Source organism: Sparus aurata, chromosome 23 (genome assembly GCF_900880675.1).
Source record: "Sparus aurata chromosome 23, fSpaAur1.1, whole genome shotgun sequence".
NCBI lineage: Eukaryota > Metazoa > Chordata > Actinopteri > Spariformes > Sparidae > Sparus > Sparus aurata.
The window spans coordinates 4946722-4966802 of NC_044209.1; the positions used below are offsets into that span (position 1 = coordinate 4946722).

At 42.3% G+C, this 20081-nt stretch overlaps 1 protein-coding gene across 6 annotated transcripts in view; it reads left to right on the top strand.

The window, feature by feature from the left end:
- Positions 1-20081, top strand: part of hdac5 (histone deacetylase 5) — a 73448-nt gene that overhangs the window by 27529 nt on the left and 25838 nt on the right. For 4 of the 6 annotated variants that reach the window (XM_030407123.1, XM_030407124.1, XM_030407122.1 and 1 more), the window contains 13 exons: positions 9688-9774; positions 11249-11517; positions 11634-11778; positions 11906-12011; positions 12997-13130; positions 15195-15326; positions 16528-16637; positions 17980-18096; positions 18303-18405; positions 18573-18686; positions 18797-18990; positions 19070-19188; positions 19322-19517. In XM_030407123.1, the coding sequence (XP_030262983.1) occupies positions 9688-9774; positions 11249-11517; positions 11634-11778; positions 11906-12011; positions 12997-13130; positions 15195-15326; positions 16528-16637; positions 17980-18096; positions 18303-18405; positions 18573-18686; positions 18797-18990; positions 19070-19188; positions 19322-19517 (1826 nt within the window). The remainder of the gene's footprint in view (positions 1-9687; positions 9775-11248; positions 11518-11633; positions 11779-11905; positions 12012-12996; positions 13131-15194; positions 15327-16527; positions 16638-17979; positions 18097-18302; positions 18406-18572; positions 18687-18796; positions 18991-19069; positions 19189-19321; positions 19518-20081) is intronic. The other 2 variants (XM_030407119.1, XM_030407121.1) reach the window with 2 other exon arrangements.

Here is a 20081-nt window from a genome sequence, read left to right on the forward strand (position 1 = left end):
AGGAGAGGTGGGGAGGGGGGCTGCTCAGCGCTGGAGGTTTGACGGGTTCGTCAGACTAAAGCTTGAATGTAAAAAGTGTTATTTGGCATTCCCCGAACAACAAGATATTTGCGTAGGCTCGGTTGTTTTGTCGATGGAATAGAATGTAAGAATGGACCGGAGGTTATGGTCTGAGGGATTCAAACTGTGGGGATGTGAGGCAAAGAATCTGTGCGGGGTGGAAGGGGCAGGGGCATGCTGTTGTTAGTCGGTAAGGCAGTAGGTCGTTTGACACACTTGTGAACATGGTCTGCGTTTGGAGCAGTTGAGGCTGTCAGACAATTTATTGAGGCAAGTAATGCTCAATTTAAATCCATAGTGCCTGACTGCTACACTCTGCGGCACAGCTCCTATTCCTTCTCCGAGTCCTGAACATGCGCATATATGATAAACATACTTTAAGATTCAGTGTGATTTTACATTTTACGAAGATTTCATTAAATATGAAGTACATTGCATATAGAAAAAAACATACATTTGCTTAGAAATTCCCCCCAAAATCTCCTTCTAACTGCAGAGGTTGCTTGAGAATAATCGTATTTTTGAGTTTTTTCAGTATAAAAGTCATCCAGTAACACATCCAGGGATGCACTGCTAATGGGAATGGCTAATAACTAATGCGGCAGTCTTTTAACGCTGCCAGTTTACCAAAATGTAAACAAATATAGGCTAAAACAAACTGGGCTCCAGTTTTATCCCAGAGCTAACTCACTGCACACACTGATGCAGTATGCTTCCTGTTTACATCCCCTGAAGCCTATGAATTATAGGAACTGTACTTCCAAAGCTTCATGTGTGATTGTTACCTTTTTTCATGATGCACTATCATTTTGTTTTGACACTAATAAGGTGCAGAATGTCCCATCAACCTGACTCTTAGATCCCTGAAACACAGATATTTGCCCTGCGTTGAAAACATGTGGACACGCAGACGGGAAAAAAAAAAGTCATTCATTGAAACAACAATATCTCCTTTTCACGTTTTTAGAGAAATAGGGGCAAGAACGCTCGGGGCGCTCTTCTGTAAATCATCACCCTCTCGTGATTTCTATCCATTCTCTGCGCTGCTCCTCGTCAGTTTAGGGAGTATGGATAACCTTTGTTTCGGAACCTTTGGAGACTTTGAACAACACCTTTTTGCAAACTTTGTAAATGTAAATGTATCTCTTGTGTGAATTCAACCTGTGGAGGTTTTGGTACAGTAAAGGCTGCGTAACAGTGTGGCTGCTGACGTTGGGTGGGCCTATTTGGAGTGTGGCCTGATGCCACCTCTTGATGCCAGCAGGTTGTTAATTGGTACAAGCAGGACACAACATTCACTCTAATCTCCTTTTCGGCTGCAATGACATTGTTTGGTTCACTGGTGAACCCAGGTCACTGTTTATTTGTGTTTGTGTGTTTGTTCAGACTTAACAGGCTCACTTGAAGGTTGGGGTTGGAGATGCCATGTATTCTCGTGTTTGCTCTTTAATGATGTTATCACATTTATTCTTTAAAACTGGCTCTGCATCTCATATGATTTGAAAATATTTAAACCAGCAAAATACATTTTATAGTCTTGTTTTTGTCCAAACAACAAAAATAACTACTATATTTTACTCTGTAGTTTTTGTTTTGATCTCTGCCAACCTTGGGAAAGGATTTGGCCCTTTAGCAACTTTCAGCTCATTGATTTGGTTTAAAGTGTTCAAAGTCAACCAACATAACCAGAGCTGGTCCTGAGCTCCATGGGGCCTTAAGCAAAATTCTGATGATGGGCCCTTGTACAAGACCTGTGAGCCATGTGAACCCGTTGCCATTGCCCACTGCTCAACAGTGCCACGTGACACCCCTCAACAATTTTCCATCCCCTTTGAGTTCAGAAAATTCTACTTTTTAAGCTAAATAAACTTTTTAATATCCTCTTGAAGTAGCTGAAAAATACGTTCTCAAACATACGTTTATGTTTTTCCCACAGGACAGTTACATTATGTACATGTGAGGATTTAATAGAATATGATGCGAGCTCAAAAGTATACAAAAGAGTTCAAATGAACTCAACCTTAAACATCTACAGCAGTAAAATGACACATGCATATTAATGCAGCAGTAATATTTATCAAAAACGATCAGATATAATATGAAAACAATGCTGATAATACTGACTTTTACTTAAAGTAAAATGCAAGAGGTGGACTAGTGGACAGTTTTCACTGAGTGGTAATAGTACTTTTACTGAAGTATATGATATGTATTTTACTCCTGTGACTAAACCTTGACTGAGAGCCTAACTCATCATTGTCCTGTCTGAATATTATATACACCAAAGAGGAGTTTGTTCTTTATATGCAGTGGAGTGGACACCGCAGTTGCAGCCAGAAAGCGAGAGTTTCGTTTCATGCATACGAGCGCATGTTCGCGTGATGCAGTTTACGAACACCTCGGCCCGTTGACATTTATCAAATGTAATAAATCACTGCAGGCCTATCTCACTCTCACTTCTGTCAGGCATTAAGTCACAGACCACAGTGAGCAAGATGCAGACAGATAAAAGATTCGCTGCCCAGCGCAGCTGATGTTAGCAAGACGGACAGACTGCAGAGAGGTGGACTGGCACTGAAAGCTGGCGCACATGAACTTATATGGCATCTAACTGCTGATATCACACTAGGAGAAGGGAAATTCAGGGAAAGTTTACCTGACGGCGGTTCCTGCAGTTCATTCTCACCTCTCGTGACCAGAAGGATGGTCACTCTTCATACTCTCATCTCTCAGTTATAAACGTTGACATCCACTTTGGGCCCAAGGAGATGGGCCCTTGTGTACCTTGTGGGGCCCTCTGCAGCTCGGGTAGCGTGCGTATAGGACCGACCGCCTCTGAAAATAATGAAGTGAAAGATGCTGAAATGCTCCAAGTCACCCAAAATATTGAGCTGAAAGATGTTAAAACACTTTGTTGAGGCGAACTGCAGAGTCGTTCATCATTTTTGATTACACATAGTGATTTGACCAGTTGTCAATACAAATAATATCACCAGGGCTTCTTTAAAAATCTGCGTGCTTGATGTGTAAATGATTGAACCAGATGTTGTCAAAGATATAAAGCTCTGTGTAACACAACAGACAGCATCAGCTGTGGATGACCTAGTGTCTGCCAGCCCATAATACTTGTGACCCAGCCTCAGTCTCTATAGCAACACTACACATGTGACTCCTCTCTCTCTCTCTAAGCTTCTAATTTGTCCAAAGTACAAACAGCCATTATACTATTTTTACCTCACTCTCTCTGCTGCTCTGTCTTTTTCTTTCTCCCCTCTGTCTCTCTCTCTCTCTCTCTCCTGGCTTTTTTTTTTTTTAGAGTGTTTTGCAGGGCTGATGTCATAGTGCCTATTTTCTTTTAGCAATGCAGAACGAACAAGACAGGGAGAGAGAGAGAGAGAAGAGAAAAGACGAATATTGGTTTCCAGAAATACCTCGCAGCAGTAGCAGTCGCAGCAATGAGAAACATGAGCGACAGAAAACATAGACTGGACTTCCAGCTACACACCTCATTGCAGCGTCTTTCTTTACGGACGTAGATGATAAATGCAGGCAGAGAAAACAGCTGAAGGAGCAAAGAGAGAACTTAAGTTCACAGTAGTCACATCACTGAGGATTTATAAGCTGTGAAAACAACAGACGTTCTCCACTAACTAGACCAATTTCGTTTCTGGTTGGTCTCCATCTTTGTTGCTTAGTTCATATGTTCCCAAACTACACAGTCCAGAGATCATGTGTCAGGTCTGAGCGTCAACAGCTTCCCTCTGTCTGTTCATGCTAAGTATTTAGTTCTCCTTCTTGTGTTTTTTTTTTTTTTTTTTTTTTTTTTTTTTCAAACTAAGAGGACACATAAAATGTTTCCTGTGTAGCAGGAAAGGGGCTTTAGACAGCGAGTGAGTGTAACAGCGAACAGCCTTGAATATCTGGATACAGTCTGGATCGCTGTCGCTTTAAAGCAGGCACGGTCTTGTCAAAGGCAGAAGTTGTAAGTTCACAGTTGTTGGAACGAATTAGTGATGCCCAGTGGTCCAATCATAAACATGACAGGCTTTATCTCACAAGTGGACGAATTGGCAACAAGTGGTCAATTGACCAGCATTAATTGGCAACTGTTTTGATGCACGACTGAAAGATGTTTAAACAAAAACGCCCAGAATGTGTAAATTAATTCCAGGTATTCAATTTATTATTCACTGCTTTTCATGGGCTTACGTAACAGTTAATTTGAATATTTTTTGTCTTTGGTCACTTGATTTAGATACCTCCGGCTCCGTGACGCTGGGATTACAGTTTTTAAATGTTTTATAGACCACAGTGGTGCACAGACAACAAGATTATGCTCAACAACAGAACTGAAAAGCTGATTGTTGATTTTAGAAGTAAAGGTTGCAAAGAAACACACCCCTATAAGGTTCCTTGGAATTATCTTGGGCATTGCACATAACCACCCTTGTTACCTTGTATTAACGTGGTACCTTGTACAATATATTGATTGATATGGTTGAGCTGTTCTGGATTATTTCTGTTTCTATGTCTATGCTGATCATTTTACGAAGAGCTTAGTCTTTTGACGATGTTTCCCCCATGATGAGTGAAGTTTATATCAGCCTGAGCTGCATTTTGTATCATCTTTACCATATATGGGTAGTCTTTTCTAATGGTTAGGACTTCACATTAGACAGTGTTAGTGCTGATGACTTTGGTAATCCAATGCATTTGTCCTCTAGTTCCAACCGTGAGGTTGATGTTTGTCATTTTGAGTGGAATGTGTTGACTAGGGGTGTTGCAATATAACAATATTGACGATAATTATAGTATTTACAAATGAAATGACATCATGTTAATAATAGACATATGATAATATTGACAAAATGATTCCAGTGCCTCCTTAATCATTTCTGTTTCTTTCCGTTTCTATGTTGTCATAGTAGGTGGCTATAATGCACTTTCAGTGCTGGTTGCCTCACGCCATAAATCGGTGAACAAGAGTCAAGGAGACACAGTAGCTTGCTAGCTACTACTAAAGTGTGGGGCTATCGTAAATTCTTGATATTGTAATTATGTAGTGAGATCAGCTATGGAGAAAGCCCTAGAGTTGATAACTGTTGGATTGCCAGGAAATTCACTATACACATTCATGTTCCTCTCCGGATCAATTGTTAATTGATTGTAGACAGTGGTTGACAGATTCATCGGAAACAATTTAATAATCTTCAACTATGCTAAGAGAAACTTTTCTTTGGGATTTTAAATGCAAAATACACTATATTGCCAAAAGTCTTCATTCACCCATCCAAATAATTAAAATCAGGTGTTCCAATCACTTCCATGGCCACAGGTGTATAAAAGCAAGCACCTAGGCATGCAGACTGTTTCTACAAACATTTGTGAAGGAATGGGTCGCTCTCAGGAGCTGAGTGAATTCCCGTGTGGTACTGTGATAGGATGCCACCTGTGCAACAAGTCCAGTCCAGAAATTTCCTCGCTCCTAAATATTCCACAGTCAGCTGTTAGTGGTATTATAACAAAGTGGAAGCGATTGGGAATGACAGCAACTCAGCCACGAGGTGGTAGGCCATGTAAAAATGATGGAGCGGGGTCAGTAGATGCTGAGGCGCATAGTGCCCACAGGTTGCTAACTTTCTGCAGAGTCAATCGCTACAGATTTCCAAACTTCATGTGGCCTTCAGATTAGCTCAAGAACAGTGTGTAGAGAGCTTCATGGAATGGGCCTCTATGGCCAAGCAGCTGCATCGAGGCCATACATCAGCAAGTGCAATGCAAAGTGTTGGATTCAGTGGTATAAAGCACGCCACCACTGGACTCTAGAGCAGTTGAGGCGTGTTCTCTGGAGTGACGAATCGCACTTCTCCATCTGACAATCTGATGGACAAGTCTGGGTTTGGAGGTTGCCAGGAGAACGGTACTTGTCTGGCTGCATTGTGCCAAGTGTAAAGTTTGGTGGAGGGGGGATTATGGTGTGGGGTTGTTTGTCAGGAGCTGGGCTTGGCCCTTTAGTTTCAGTGAAAGGAACTCTGAATGCTTCAGCACACCAAGAGATGTTGAACAGTTCCATGCTCCCAACTTTGTGGGAACAGTTTGGGGATGGCCCCTTCCTGTTCCAACATGACTGTGCACCAGTGCACAAAGCAAGATCCATAAAGACATGGATGAGAGAGTTTGGTGTGGATGAACTTGCTGGCCTGCACAGAGTCCTGACCTCAACCCGATAGATGAATTAGTGCGGAGACTGAGAGCCAGGCCTTCCTGCCCATGATCAGTGTGTGACCTCACAATGCGCTTGTGGAAGAATGGTCAAAAATTCCCCTAAACACACTCCTAAACCTGTGGAAAGCCTTCGAGGAAGAGCTGAAGCTGTTGCTGCAAAGGGTGGACCGACGTCATGTTAAACCCTATGGATTAATTGTGGGATGACACTTAAGTTCGTATGCGAGTCAAGGCAGGTGAGCGAATACTTTTTGCAATATAGTGCAGGTATTTTCTAGTTTTTGGAGTCTCTGAAACAAAATAATGAAAACAAAAGATGTTTTGATGATATCATGAACTAGCTACTGATCGAGAGTTTTCTTCACTGTTCTACATCAATTTGACATTCAGCAGTCGGTTCACAGAATAGGTAATGTGTTGTTTTATGTCACGTTTAGTCACATTCATTGACTCCTTTCCTCCCACGCTGACATTTACTGGGGAGTTACAGTGACAGACAACCAAATGAAAATGTTACCTTGACTGAAATTCCTTTTTCTCTCTGAGCTTGAGCATTGTTGGAAACTTTCTGGATAATCTCAGCAGACAACTAACAAAGTTCTAGTGATTTTACTGCAGAAATGTTGCATATTGTGTCTTTAAAGTTCTCTGTGGTGCATGTTGGCACCAAGGTGTAATCACCAGTCTGTGTTCAGTTCTTCAAGATTCACTGACTGGATCCACAGTCTGTCTTTCATTTCTTACACATGACTGACTGAAACGTTGCCTCTTTGTCGAACTGTGTGTGTGTGTGTGTGCGTGTGTGTGCGTGTGTGCGCGCGCTCGTGTTTACCAGACTATAAATGTCTTCAGTTTGACGTCAGACGCTGGCTGCTGTGGAATGCTGCTCTCTTGCCAAACAGACTGTTGTACACACACTCACAGACCGGTCTCTCACACACACACGTACACAGGGACACTGTGTGTGTTGTAGTTGAAGGGGAGACACGTGCGTCACAGTGAAACGCCAGAATATTTGTTTAGGTAATTTAGATGTGAGTGGCTGCACACACACACACACACACACACACACACACACACACACACACACACACAGCTTTGTTTATTCCCAGCTCTAAGTTTTTGGACTTTTTACCAGCTTTCTTGACTGAGCCAACCAAATGGTCACAAACCAGCAAACCTGTAACTGGAAAGCTTCTTCACATGTGCATGAATGGGGAAAATGTTTTTTTTTTTTTTTTTTTATCCATAAGATTTAGTCAGAAATACTTTTGAGGCTATCTGAGCCTCATGACATTGAATTTGAGAACAGCAGCCCAGTCTGCCCATTATCTGTGCAGTACATGTTTCTCTTCTTCATGTCAAAGGTCAGAAGTCACAGGTCAGGTTGTGACAAAAGATAATGAAAATGTGAAATGATGAAATCCTTCCTCCTACAATTAGTCACAGTTCTCGATCCCTGAGCTAATAGGCTTTTCCTCATTGTGGATGTTGGTGTTTGATTAGCTTGAAACCCACGTGACGCAAAAGCAGAGAGGGGGTGCCAAAGAATGGCTGGTGACCAATCAGGGAGAGTATATAAAGCTCAAAGGTCAGACTCAACAGTAGGTTAGTCCTAATTGAATTTCCTCTTTGGCTGGCAGACATCCTAACATGTCTCAGCGTAGCAACTTCCAGGAAGTATCCTGATCCAATAACAGGGGTCAGCTGGGGCCAGGAGAGAGCAGTCACCGGAGACTTGTGGCAGGTCACAATCACTAGCCTGCGTAATGGTACACAAAAAATCCCCCAATCACCTCTGTCCCTGTCTCCCTGGTCTGTCTGTATCAGGCAGTGTGTTCACCTGTTGGCTCTCTACACTGCAAACAGCCTCTCTCTCTCTCTCTCTCTCTCTCTCTCTCTCTCTCTCTCTCTCTCTCTCTCTCTCTCTCTCTCTCTCTCTCTCTCTCTCTCTCTCTCTCTCTCATTCTCTCTCTCTCTCTCACAGTCTCACACACAAGCAAGAGATCATTTAAGCTGATTGGAGCAGTTAAGCTTGTTGGAGCTTCCGATCTGAGTGGAACATTCTGAGGCATTGAAGCCTGAATAACCACATACAGAAATTGTGTTTTAATCCATCTGTATTTATACGCATTTTCTCAAGTTTAGCATCAGAAAAACTGGATGGAAAGGCGGGAAATTTGTTAGTTTTTTTCTCTTGGCTTAAGTGGTGTAGTAGGTGTATCAATACATCAAAATGAAATAAAATGCAACGGAAATAGACTCAGTGATTAAATCATGACGTACATAAAATATGTGACTTTAACGTCAACTGAGGATACGAAAAAACATCTGATCTATGTGAGCCGATGGGGAGGCCTTCCTCATATTGATGCATGAAACAAGCCAAAATGCCATATTTCGGCCATTGTTCCACATTCTATGTTTTAGGGAGTACTCCTGCATATGTGAAATAAGTCACTTATAAGTGGCTTCAGAGGAAGCTGCATATAATCTGATAAAATGCCTCCAGTGATGTCAGTCAGCAGCTGACTTGTGGGTAATATAGGCAGGTTTTGCAGTCCACTGGTATATAATATCAGTCCTGTAACACAAAACCTGATGCCGTGATTAACCATAATGCAATGAAGCCACCGAGTAGAAGCAATTTTTCAGATTACATCACATTACAACTGCTTTATACTACCTTTATTTTAATTACATCAAGTGTATATGCCCCCTTTCTCTGCAGTGGTTTAATGAATCCTGACTGGAGAGTTAATGCTACCAACTGTTGATATATGCCCAGTTCCAAATATCTGGATAAATATTGCATTTTGCATAGATGTGCATTTATTCCCGTTTTGTTTTGCAATTTTCTGAAAATTGGGTTAAATATGGGGCGACATCTAAAGGGAAACTTGACTGTAGATAGTGTGTGATGAAGGCTAATCAGAATTGATATATTTTGCAATTGTCAATGTTCCGAAACAAACTTAAAATGCTTATCACTAAGTGAGCACATAGAGTTGTCCACTCTGACGCCTGATTAAGGAGATCAGTATTAATCCGTCATAATGATTAGCTCAAGTAGAGGCTACAAATCCAGATCAGTATAAGGTTGCGCATTTCTTTACTAATTAAGGGGAGGGACACTATTACTGTTGTAAGGTTTAACGTTCATTTGTCCAACGGCTGATCCTGCAATCCTCTTTTCTTTTTTCCTTTCTTTCCTAATTTGTCTGGACCATGTTAACATTTTCAGCAGTGTCTTTTAGGCTAGCCACACTGAACTTAGTCTGGGCTAAAGCCAAGAGAACACCGGGGTAATTCTACGTCAGTGCTGTCCGTTGCTGCGCTTAACTGATCAATCGTGCAGACTAATCAATCATTCTGTCTTTCTCTCTCTTCTTTGTCCTGCAGTGGTGGAGGTGAACAACAGCCTACCCTCGGGCATGCAGAGCCCAGTAGGAACAGCGAGTGAGCAGAGAGGAGGAGGTGGAGAGGCTGGTGAGTAGGTGGTCCTCTGGTCCTCGAGGGGGGAGTTGCATGTCTCTAACAGGGATTTGATTAAGCGGGTGCCACCTAAAATGTCTCCTAAAAGTAGACCAGTTGACTGTCTGAGAGGTTCCTGCGTCCCTTTTTAGGTTCTTTGGATGGATTCACGAGTTTCTTATAGGGGAACTGAACTGATTTAACAAATCAAAGTTTGTGTACCATGTACTGGTCAGAGCTGAAGACTACAAGTTTGAAAATATGCCTTAAATCACCTCTTTACTGTATGTTGCTATTGTCAGACTGACAAATCTAGTTGAGCTGAGCCCCTCCCCCGTGATTTGAGGTCCCGGTCACAACAAGCGCACAAAAAAGTTTGGGCCACCTGCTCCACGGCATGATATTTGGTTCAGGGTCGGGATCCACGCGCTGCTAGCACTGAGGCATTACTTGAAGGATGCATCCATAGTTGTGCAGTAGCATGTGCAGCGACAGTTGCATATATTGATCCTTATCTATACACTTACATAACCGGAGTTGCCGGAGAATTCAGGTAACTTCTATTTAACCTTGTCTCTTAGAGAATAGTAGGCTACTGGCATGCTACGCGTATGAGTTAAGATTATGATAGAGGGCAGTGATGGTAGTGAGCAGAAAACAATGACAATGGGTTTGACATCGAAGCCTGTTTCAGGTTATTTTGAGAACATTATTCTTGGGCCACTTAAGGGGTACCACGGGTCTTTGAGAGTGTCAAGGTATCAGTCTCCTGAAACCCAAGTGCTTGTTGGATCATCCAACCTGGTCTGAAACACCCTCCGTCCTGGGGATTAGGGCTGAGTCTGGCAATTTTTTATACTATTCTGATCTGCCAATCTGCAGAGCTTTCCAACTTCATGCAGTGAAGCAACTTGACCGTCAAGATCTCGATTTGCACTACTGTGCAACAACATGATTACCTATATGGAACGATTGTTGGAAAGTATGGCCATAATCCCCATATTTGAATGGTCATTGTGTCATACCACTCGCAATGATAGAAGGCTTATCAAAAAAGGTTATCCAAAGGAGCTTTAAACACTTTCTCCATCTGATGGGATCTTAAAACACATTATACGGGGTAGTCTATTTCAAGCAGACCGGGTTGATTTGTAAAGTTATGGAAGCTCTTTCAAATGACTCAGCTGGCCAAGTTCTAGGCTGTAAGGGATCATTTCCAGGGGTATTTTTTTAGTGGTCAAGTATTTTCACAATGTTTTCACAAAAGTATAGTTGGTTACCAAATTATAGGCAGCCAATGTATTAGTTTTACACTGGGAAGCCAGTAATACAGAAGATAGAACATGATAGAACAAACGGACGTGATTTCAATAAAATATTCTATACTCTCAGTCAAAAATACAAAAACAAGCATACCAAATGGACAACTGACATCAGCAGTTGATCAGGATGAGTAACGCTGACTTCTTGTTCATTGTTCCATCATCAGACGGGGGTCCGGCAGAAGGCCCAGGTGGAGGAGGAAGTGGAGGCCCAGTGGATCTGCGGACAGAGCCCAGGGTGGGGTCTCATTCTGGGGGTGTGGCAGCGGTGGACACAAGCCTAAGAGAGCAGCAGCTCCAGCAGGAACTTGTACTACTGAAACAGCAGCAGGAACTCCAGAAACAGCTGCTGTTTGCAGAGTTCCAGAAAAAACACGAAGTTCTCACAAGACAGCATGAAGTCCAGTTGCAGGAGCACCTGAAGGTAGCTAGTCAGGTTTGTCTCTGACTAGTCCTCTTTGTCAACCAACCTGTCATTGATTTAGCTCGCCGGTTGGTTCAATTGTCACTAAGGTGTATGTGTGTGTGTTTGTGTGTATGTATGTGTGTAAGCAACAACAAGAGCTGTTGGCAGCGAAGCGGCAACAGGAGCTGGAGCAGAAGAGGAAACTAGAGCAACAAAGACACGAAGAGCAGGAGAAACACCGACTGGAGCAACAACTGCTGCTGCTGAGGAACAAAGAGAAAGGCAAAGAGAGTACGTCTGTCATACCAATGCTTTTACTATCACGCTCTGCACATGTTTGCTTGGTGTCTGCAAGCCACCCCTATAAAGACAGTAAAGTGTCCTGACACGGTCCTCTCTCCTCAATTTTATTTGGAAGGTGCCATTGCCAGTACGGAGGTAAAACTGAAGCTGCAGGAGTTCCTTCTCAATAAGAAAGAGCCGGGCATTGGCGGACTGAACCATTCCTTCTCCCCAAAGTGTTGGTGAGGGCTCAACCTGTCCCTGGACAGATCCGAGTGTAACATGTAGTGACATATATATCATGTATCACAAGATAACCTTAAATTATTACAATATTATTCTAAAGCCATATTGCCCAGCCCTACTGGACTGTGTGAAACTAGTAACCAAGGTTATATGACAAAAAACATAGTGCCAAGATAAATAAATATCTGGTTCCCATAATGATACTTATCAATATTTAATTTACATAGGACAATTCAAGTAAAGTTTTATAATCAAATTCACATGGTTTAAAAAGTATAGATGTACAAATTGAATAGATATACTGATCCAGATCCCGATTCATGAATTGATAAGACATATTAGTGACAGTATTGCTGGTGTCCTTTTGAATAAGCTCCGTCTTATCTGAATGATAACTTGACATGCCAGATGGTTGGTTACACAGAGCCATTTGGGAAAAAAAGCAGCTAGAAACGGTTTGGAAAGGGGCCAGCACTTTCAGAATATACTTGGATTGGACAAACCATTTGTCTATCACTGTCTATCATAGGCCAACCTCTTTAGGAGCCATAGAGATTGTTTTCAGACAAACAGTTTCATCTCTCTATGGCCATCTCACCAAATCCATGCCTGTAGATACCAGTAGTTCTTCAAAGGAGTCTGATTGTTCCGAGCCACTCAAGTGCATAGCTTGAAGCCTGGAAAGATGGATTTAGGAGATCACGTGATCCAGCTGGCTTGCACGATTATCTGAAGAAGGTTGTAACGCACATTTACATATAAGACAGCAGTGTTTGGCTGACAACAAGCCATCTCTTTAACAGAGTAAATGAAATGGAAGTATGCTAAGCAGGTCGACAGAAAATTACTTTACTGGGACACTTCATTACTCAATATTGTGACTGTTTTACCAGACAGCTCGCTGGATTTCCTCCTGTGTTCTCATATGAGTGTGTGTGTGTGTGTGTGTGTGTGTGTGTGTGTGTGTGTGTGTGTCTGCAGGGGAGTCCAGCACACCTCCCTGGAGCAGGGCTCTCCTCCACAGAGTAACACCCCAGGAACTCCTCCCTCCTACAAACTGCCCCCACTTCTGGGGAACTACGAGAGCAAAGATGACTTCCCACTACGCAAGACAGGTAGGAGAAACACACCGAGATAGAAGGAGAATGTTTTTGTGTTATTTGTCACTTGCCATGTAAAAGTAGTTTGACGAAGGACTATGCGGAGGTAGAGTGTGGTGTGTTTATGTATATGTGTGAGTCAGTGTGGGTCTGACTCATCAGGGAAGAGGTAGCCCGAACCTAGAGATAACACACACACACACACACACACACACACACTCCACAAGATATGACTGATACCATCTGAAAGCTTTCTCCGTACATGTCCATGTGATGTCGTAGGTCGGGAGCTGAAGCTGGCTGTGTGCCTACAGGAACCTGAATTGACCAGTGACTAAGCCCCGCCCCCATTAGTTACTATTGCTGTGTCTGCTAAGAGTTTAATTCAATTCCATCCTGTTCCTGTTTGTGTGCTTTTCAATTTGTGCACATGAAGAATATGAGTGTAGACACCAGAAATAGAATATTTTCATACTTGGCTGAAGTGGAACTGTCAGTACCTTTGTAAAACAAAAAAAAAAAGCAAAGGGAACAGTGAGTAGATAAATTGTCTTTATTTGCATTTTTCTCATTTTTATTGAAATTCAGATTTAAATGAAAAACTTATCACATTTAACTTGTGCTCAATCTGGATGGACAACAGACAGTAGCAGGCTTCTTCTAGCCCGTGACAACTAGTTTGGATAGGTGAAACTACTACTTTATCAGCTGTAGGAAACATAATACGTTAATGTTATCTTCATGAGTTATTTTTAAGTGCTATACCTGGCTGTCGTTGTAATGTTTCCATCAGAATGCTTTTTAATACCAGAGTCTTAAAATATGCAGTCGATGTTTACATATATGATGTTGTGCTAAAAGAATGAGGCATATAGCTTCAGCATGTCTCTGGAAAGTGAGCATTTTTACCAGTGGCTACTACTGTAGCTAGCAAGTTAGCTAGCCATACATGCTGTAGCCATAGCAGTGCAGTTCCAGTTCAGCGTGATATGAGTGACCACTAAGTGGGCCTATTTAATCTTCTCATCTGATAAAAAGGAAGGCTCTATTCTTTTCCGCTGAGCCACGGCTTAGGGCTGCTGAGTGAAATGTCCTCACAGACTCAACTGCATTCAATCATTTGGGATGAATACACACTTGAAATTTCAAAAGGGAGTCTGAAGTTCAGCAGCAGAAATCAATTTTACAGATCACTTTTCTTCACAGACATGGCCAACACATGTCAAAACAGACCGTCATCAGGTCTTCTTTAGTACGTAGTGGCACAATCGGATGAACCGCTGTTCAACCAATTTGTATCTGTTGTTCTGTAGTCATCGTAATAACATGCTGAGTAATAAATCAATAATGTGTCCTTGGGTACTGTATCTAGGCCGCTGCAGTCTTACTGATGATGATACAAATTTGGATGGATTTATAGAAAAAAATACATCTTGCTCAGTCGGATTTGTCATTCGCTACCATGATGCCGCACAGTCAAATAGTAACCAATAACAAAACATCCAGGTATCTGTAGCTTCTGGACTGCTGAATACTGTCCAGGCAGCTTAAACTAATAAAACCTGCATGCCCTTTCCTCTTCCTGCTCCTTGACCTTAAACTTGACCTGTAGACCAAAGCTACCTTAAAATACAGACTGTAGCTGTTTATCCAGCAATCCTGCCAGCCGGCCAAGATGAAGCCAGCCAAAATGTAATGTAGGCTCACCAGACAGCGTGTGCTCCCGTCCGCCCTGATAGTCTCCTGTACGCAAATCACCTGGCACCGTAAATACACAAAATACTCCGCCAAGCAGAGCACTGCACTTCACAATAAAGCAAACAGAGATACAAAAAAGTAATTGCATAATACTGTAACTTAAGAATGAAAACAACACAAGATCAAAAAATGTAAAAAAAGACCAAATCAGTAACACACAAAAGCAGCTACTTCAGCAAAAAATGCATTCTCTTCCTTCAACCAATATTCCAAACAGACTGTACTATAACTATAGGAAGGACTGGTGATCGGTGGCTCCAAGCTGAGCAGATTTCATTTATTCCCTCTTACTTTCCTTGTCTGCCTTGGTCTCTCAACCAGTGTCGGAGCCTAACCTGAAGGTGCGTTCACGATTGAAGCAGAAGGTGGCAGAGAGGCGGAGTTCTCCACTCCTTCGCAGGAAAGATGGAACTATTATTAGTACCTTTAAGAAGAGAGCCATAGAGATATCAGGTGAACACACACATACACACACATACACACACATATGTGACAATGGTTTTGTGAAAGAAATGTAAGTTCAAACAAAGAACTCGGTCATAGCGTTGCATAGTGTATGAACACTCATTGTGAATAAGTAGGGGATAATGTTATCAGGAATTAATTGCCTCTGCAAAGTCCTGATTATGGACACCGCGAAGGGCATTATCCCGCTTATACCATGGTCACTTGCCAAAGAAAAAAAAACATTTGTGTATATTTTCGTGGGTTTTGCGATCAATAACATTGTAGAAAAACTTTTCACAAGCGGTAACTCTGATTTCCTGGTAACACCTTAGAGATATACTCATAGGTGAAACAATTATTACAATCCCATAAGATTCTTTTGTAATAGAAATGTTCACTACTCCAGTTAATAAGACGGACCTTAGATGTACCTTAGATTCTGAGCAATAAGAGATATTTAGCCCGCTCAGCTCATTGAATCCCTCGGCTCAGCTATCAGCCAGATAGTTAACGTTATGCATTTCACTGTCCCCAAATCAATAACATTTTTCACTAACAAATGACTGGCTGACTGCAGCCCGAGGTACTGAGTTTAATAGCAAACGGGATGTGAGAGGATTGCTTTATATATTAAGCTCAGAGAGACAGCGTAGCAGGGCTGACGTTGGGGGTAAATGCACACTAAGTCAGTTAACCCAGTTTTTACTCACCTTTTTATAAGTTATCCCTTATTTGTTATGGACAGTTCATCCACTGGACACTTAGGTTACCCATTTTTTCAGTTTACTACAGCCCTGACTGTAGGCTTCTTGTTGCAGCTTGGGTGTTACAAGCGCCACCCTGTGGTGTTCAGAGGATGGTGCTCTGAAGGGCTACACTTCATGTTGTAAATAAGATACTCAGCTTTTTTCTTTTAGTTTAATTTATCTCATATGTTGAGTTGTTTGCAGTCAGCTGATGCCAATTTCGGTCATTTTAAATACAGGCTATAGCATATTATGTAGGATAAACAGGCAGCTTCACTGAAACGACTTGAAGAGTTCTAGAGATGCCCGTAAACCAGAAATTAATTGACAATCAAATTCAAGTAATTATCCGGACCATGGTATAAATGGTATTCATAATGCATGACACTTTTTATAAATTAATTCAAAAGAATAATTCCGCTCACTCCTTATTTCTGTGTTTGTCTGTGTCTCTCGTCCAGTCTCCTCTCTCTGTAATAGCGCTCCAGGTTCAGGTCCCAGCAGTCCCAACAGTTCCAATTCGGCTATTGCCAACGGCAACACGGGATCGGTCCCCAACATCCAGACTGAGGTGAATACAAGGACACACCCTAACAATTCGTGTTATGATTTAAAGTTATACTCACTGACTCATCCAGCAAAGGTGTCATTTTATTGCGTTAATTTCTTCACATTGAACAAACAGCTTGAGTTGCCATCGATAGTTTACTGTGGTTCAAGCAGATTCGTGTGAATTTATTTATAGATGTAGTGTTGACCTAGCTGTGCTTTATAGAGAAGAGAATCAAATAGAATGGGTAAATGGCTGTAAACAGACACAATTAAAGAAGTTGATAGAGCTTTATATTAACGAAGGGGGGAGTAATTGTCTTCCCCCCTTTTAGAGGCATTAGAAGCAATAGAAACACCCCACTTGAACTTCGACTGGGAACATGTAACTGTAACGGTGAGGACTGATTGATCAGAGGGTCAGTGTGGTTTGTTCTATTTCCATTGTGTTGTGTTCAACCTGCAGCACATTTCTGTATTCAACACTTTTTCCTAATTTGTGTTGTGTATTATATTTTCTTGTCTTTTATATTTTTGCAGTGAGTTAGGGTTAGGTCTGTTGTACTTTGGTTTGCATGTGTTGTAGTTCATTGTACATGAAGAATATTTTTAGCCATCCAGGACTCGACAATCTCAAGTCAGTTTCGCCTGATTTAAAAGAGAAATATAGCTGCATGTTGTCAGCGTTACAAGTTGAAGGAATGATCTATTGAAAAAAAACGTCTCAACAGAAACACATAAAATGCAATGTAAATGGGGCCTAATATGGAACCTTGAAGTACACTACAAGCGACAGTAGCAGAAAAGAATGAACATTTCTTCAATGTCTTCATCATAGATTGAAATCTGGGTATAATTTTATTACATACTTCCTCAAGAAGGCTGCAGAATTACGTCCACTGTAGTAGTGTGTAGTTGCCTACAAGCCTAACAAGGGTCATATTGAATTATTTTAGAAATGTGAACATTATTGCTGGAGAGTGGTATGCATACATAAACAGGGATTACGAACCTTGTAAATGTGAGCTGATAAACAGGGTCATTTATCCCAATTTGTGCAGATGAACTTTATTTTCACTGAAGTCTGAAGTGGGGTGTAAAGAGAAAGTGGGGTGAAACAGCTGGACAATTTTGGTTATTTGCAGATGTGTTTGATGAATATCAGATAGTTATTAAATATGCATGTAAGCAGCCAAAGCTCAAATAACGAGCTACTGGAAGGAGGATTCAGTTAGTGAAATGAGTACAGTAGGTAAGATAGCAACTTGGATAAATCTACAGACAACCCTCTCAACTACTGCTAACATTTCACAGAGCAAGAAACCTAAACTAACCAGTCTGTCTGTGCGTCTGTCTGTCTGCAGCTGAGATCTCTCCATCAGACACTGGGTGCTGATGGGACATTGAGTCCTTTGAATCTCTACACCTCGCCCTCCTTGCCGAATATCTCCTTGGGCCTCCCTGCCAACACACACATCACGGTGGGTCTGCAAAAATGCGCACGTTGATGTTCACAAAAACACATAAAGACATGCTATATATTCTATTTTCACATTGTGTTCTGTTGATTTGTGATGAATGAGTTTTACAAGCTGGGGCCTTGCCACTGGAAATTACCATACCAGTGATTGTGAGGTCGGGGCCTCGAGACTGTGTGGTAATCATGATAATGTCCCTGTAAACCCAGAAGCTGTCTAACCAGCAAGAGGCTGAGCGTCAAGCCATCCAGTCACTGCGCGGGGGCGGAGCTTTAACAGGGAAGTTTCTCTCTACATCCTCCCTACCTGCAGGTAAGCTTTACCATAGCTCATTATTTGAGTTAGTATGGTTTAATTGTTGCATATTGAATACATTTGTATGTAAATACACGTACAATGCAATGTCATTTATTATCAAGGAAGACATGTAATTACTTTTGAAATGTGTTTTTTTTTTTTTTTATAATGTTTCTTTGCAGGGGTGGGGCATGACGTGGAGACACCACCCCCCAGCTCTCATTCTGCTCATTCCTCGTTATTGCAACATGTACTACTGCTGGAGCAGGCCAGACAACAGACTGCTATGCTAGCTGGTAACCACACTCATGCATAAGTGCACTAAGTATTATGTTAACATCCGCAGTAGTGTCCAGTTACAGTGTCCAACTCATTGTCTTTCTGCTGTGACCCTCCAACAACTTAGTCCCCATGTACAGCCAGTCACCGCTGGTTACGGCAGAGAGGGGCGTGTCCAGTGGCATGCGGACAGTCAACAAACTGCCTCGCCATCGGCCCTTGGCTCGGACCCAGAGTGCACCTTTGCCCCAGTCTCCCCAAGCCCTGCAGCAGCTGGTGGTCCAGCAGCAACACCAGCACTTCCTGGAGAAACACTACAAGGTACACACACACACACACACGCACACACACACACACACACACACACGTTCATATGCTAAATTTACCTTTGTTTGTGTAGATGCTGTCAAAGGGAGCAGAGCTTCCCAGGCCGCCACCCACCCACCCAGAGGAGACAGAGGAGGAGTTGACAGAGACGAGTGACATGCAGGAGGATGATGCAGGGACAAGCCTTCACAGGTGTGGCATTTCCTACAAATGCCAGTCACACTGTCATTCATAGTGACTGATTGATCTTTATATCTATATATGTTATTGCATTATACGTGTATGTTGTTGTTTTTAAATCTGCCCTGTATTTGTGACCAATCAGGCTTCAGAAGGAAGGTTCCGATGACAGCACACCTTCCTCTGAGCGAATTGGTGTGCATGTGAAGGGTGAGGAGGAGCATGGGGCTGTGCACGTGAAAGGGGAGAGTACTGAGAGCGAGCTGGATGAAGAGGAGGAGGACGAAGACATCATCCAGCTGAGGGAGGGTGACGAAGAAGAGAGGGGGGGCTACTCCCAGGTTAGTGTGTGAACACAGTGCTTCTCTAAGCAGAGACTGAATGTGCTGCAGTCTGCTTGACATTCAAAGCTCCGAGTGGCTCTCAGTACCTCCATTTACTCCGCACATTCTAAATTACTTGTAGGAGCCATATATTTACATAAGATATGTTTATTTTGCTAATTTTCACTTATTTTGGTGTGGGGACGTGATGTGGGATGAAGCCCTCAATTAACCTATATAGTTTCACCTTTCACCTGGATGCCGGTGTTAGAGAGAGGGGATGAACTGGGAGCAGACATTTTTTTTGGTTGGATCTCTAGCCTGTTTCTGTGTATCTCGCTCCACTGCTAAATTGGCATACGGTGTTATAGGCATTGGTTTTTGGAGTGTTTCTTGCTGTACTGCTGCATCCCTAGCCTTACAGCATTATATCTGCTAATTTCTTTGGATCTGTAGCCGAGTGTTTCCCTATCCCACTCTACCAGGGTGTGACCCATGCTGACAGTAGCCTTGTCTTGAAATCGCTGATCATGGTCTCCATTTGCAACTCTTGCATGGTCCCTCGCAGTCCAGGCAATGGCC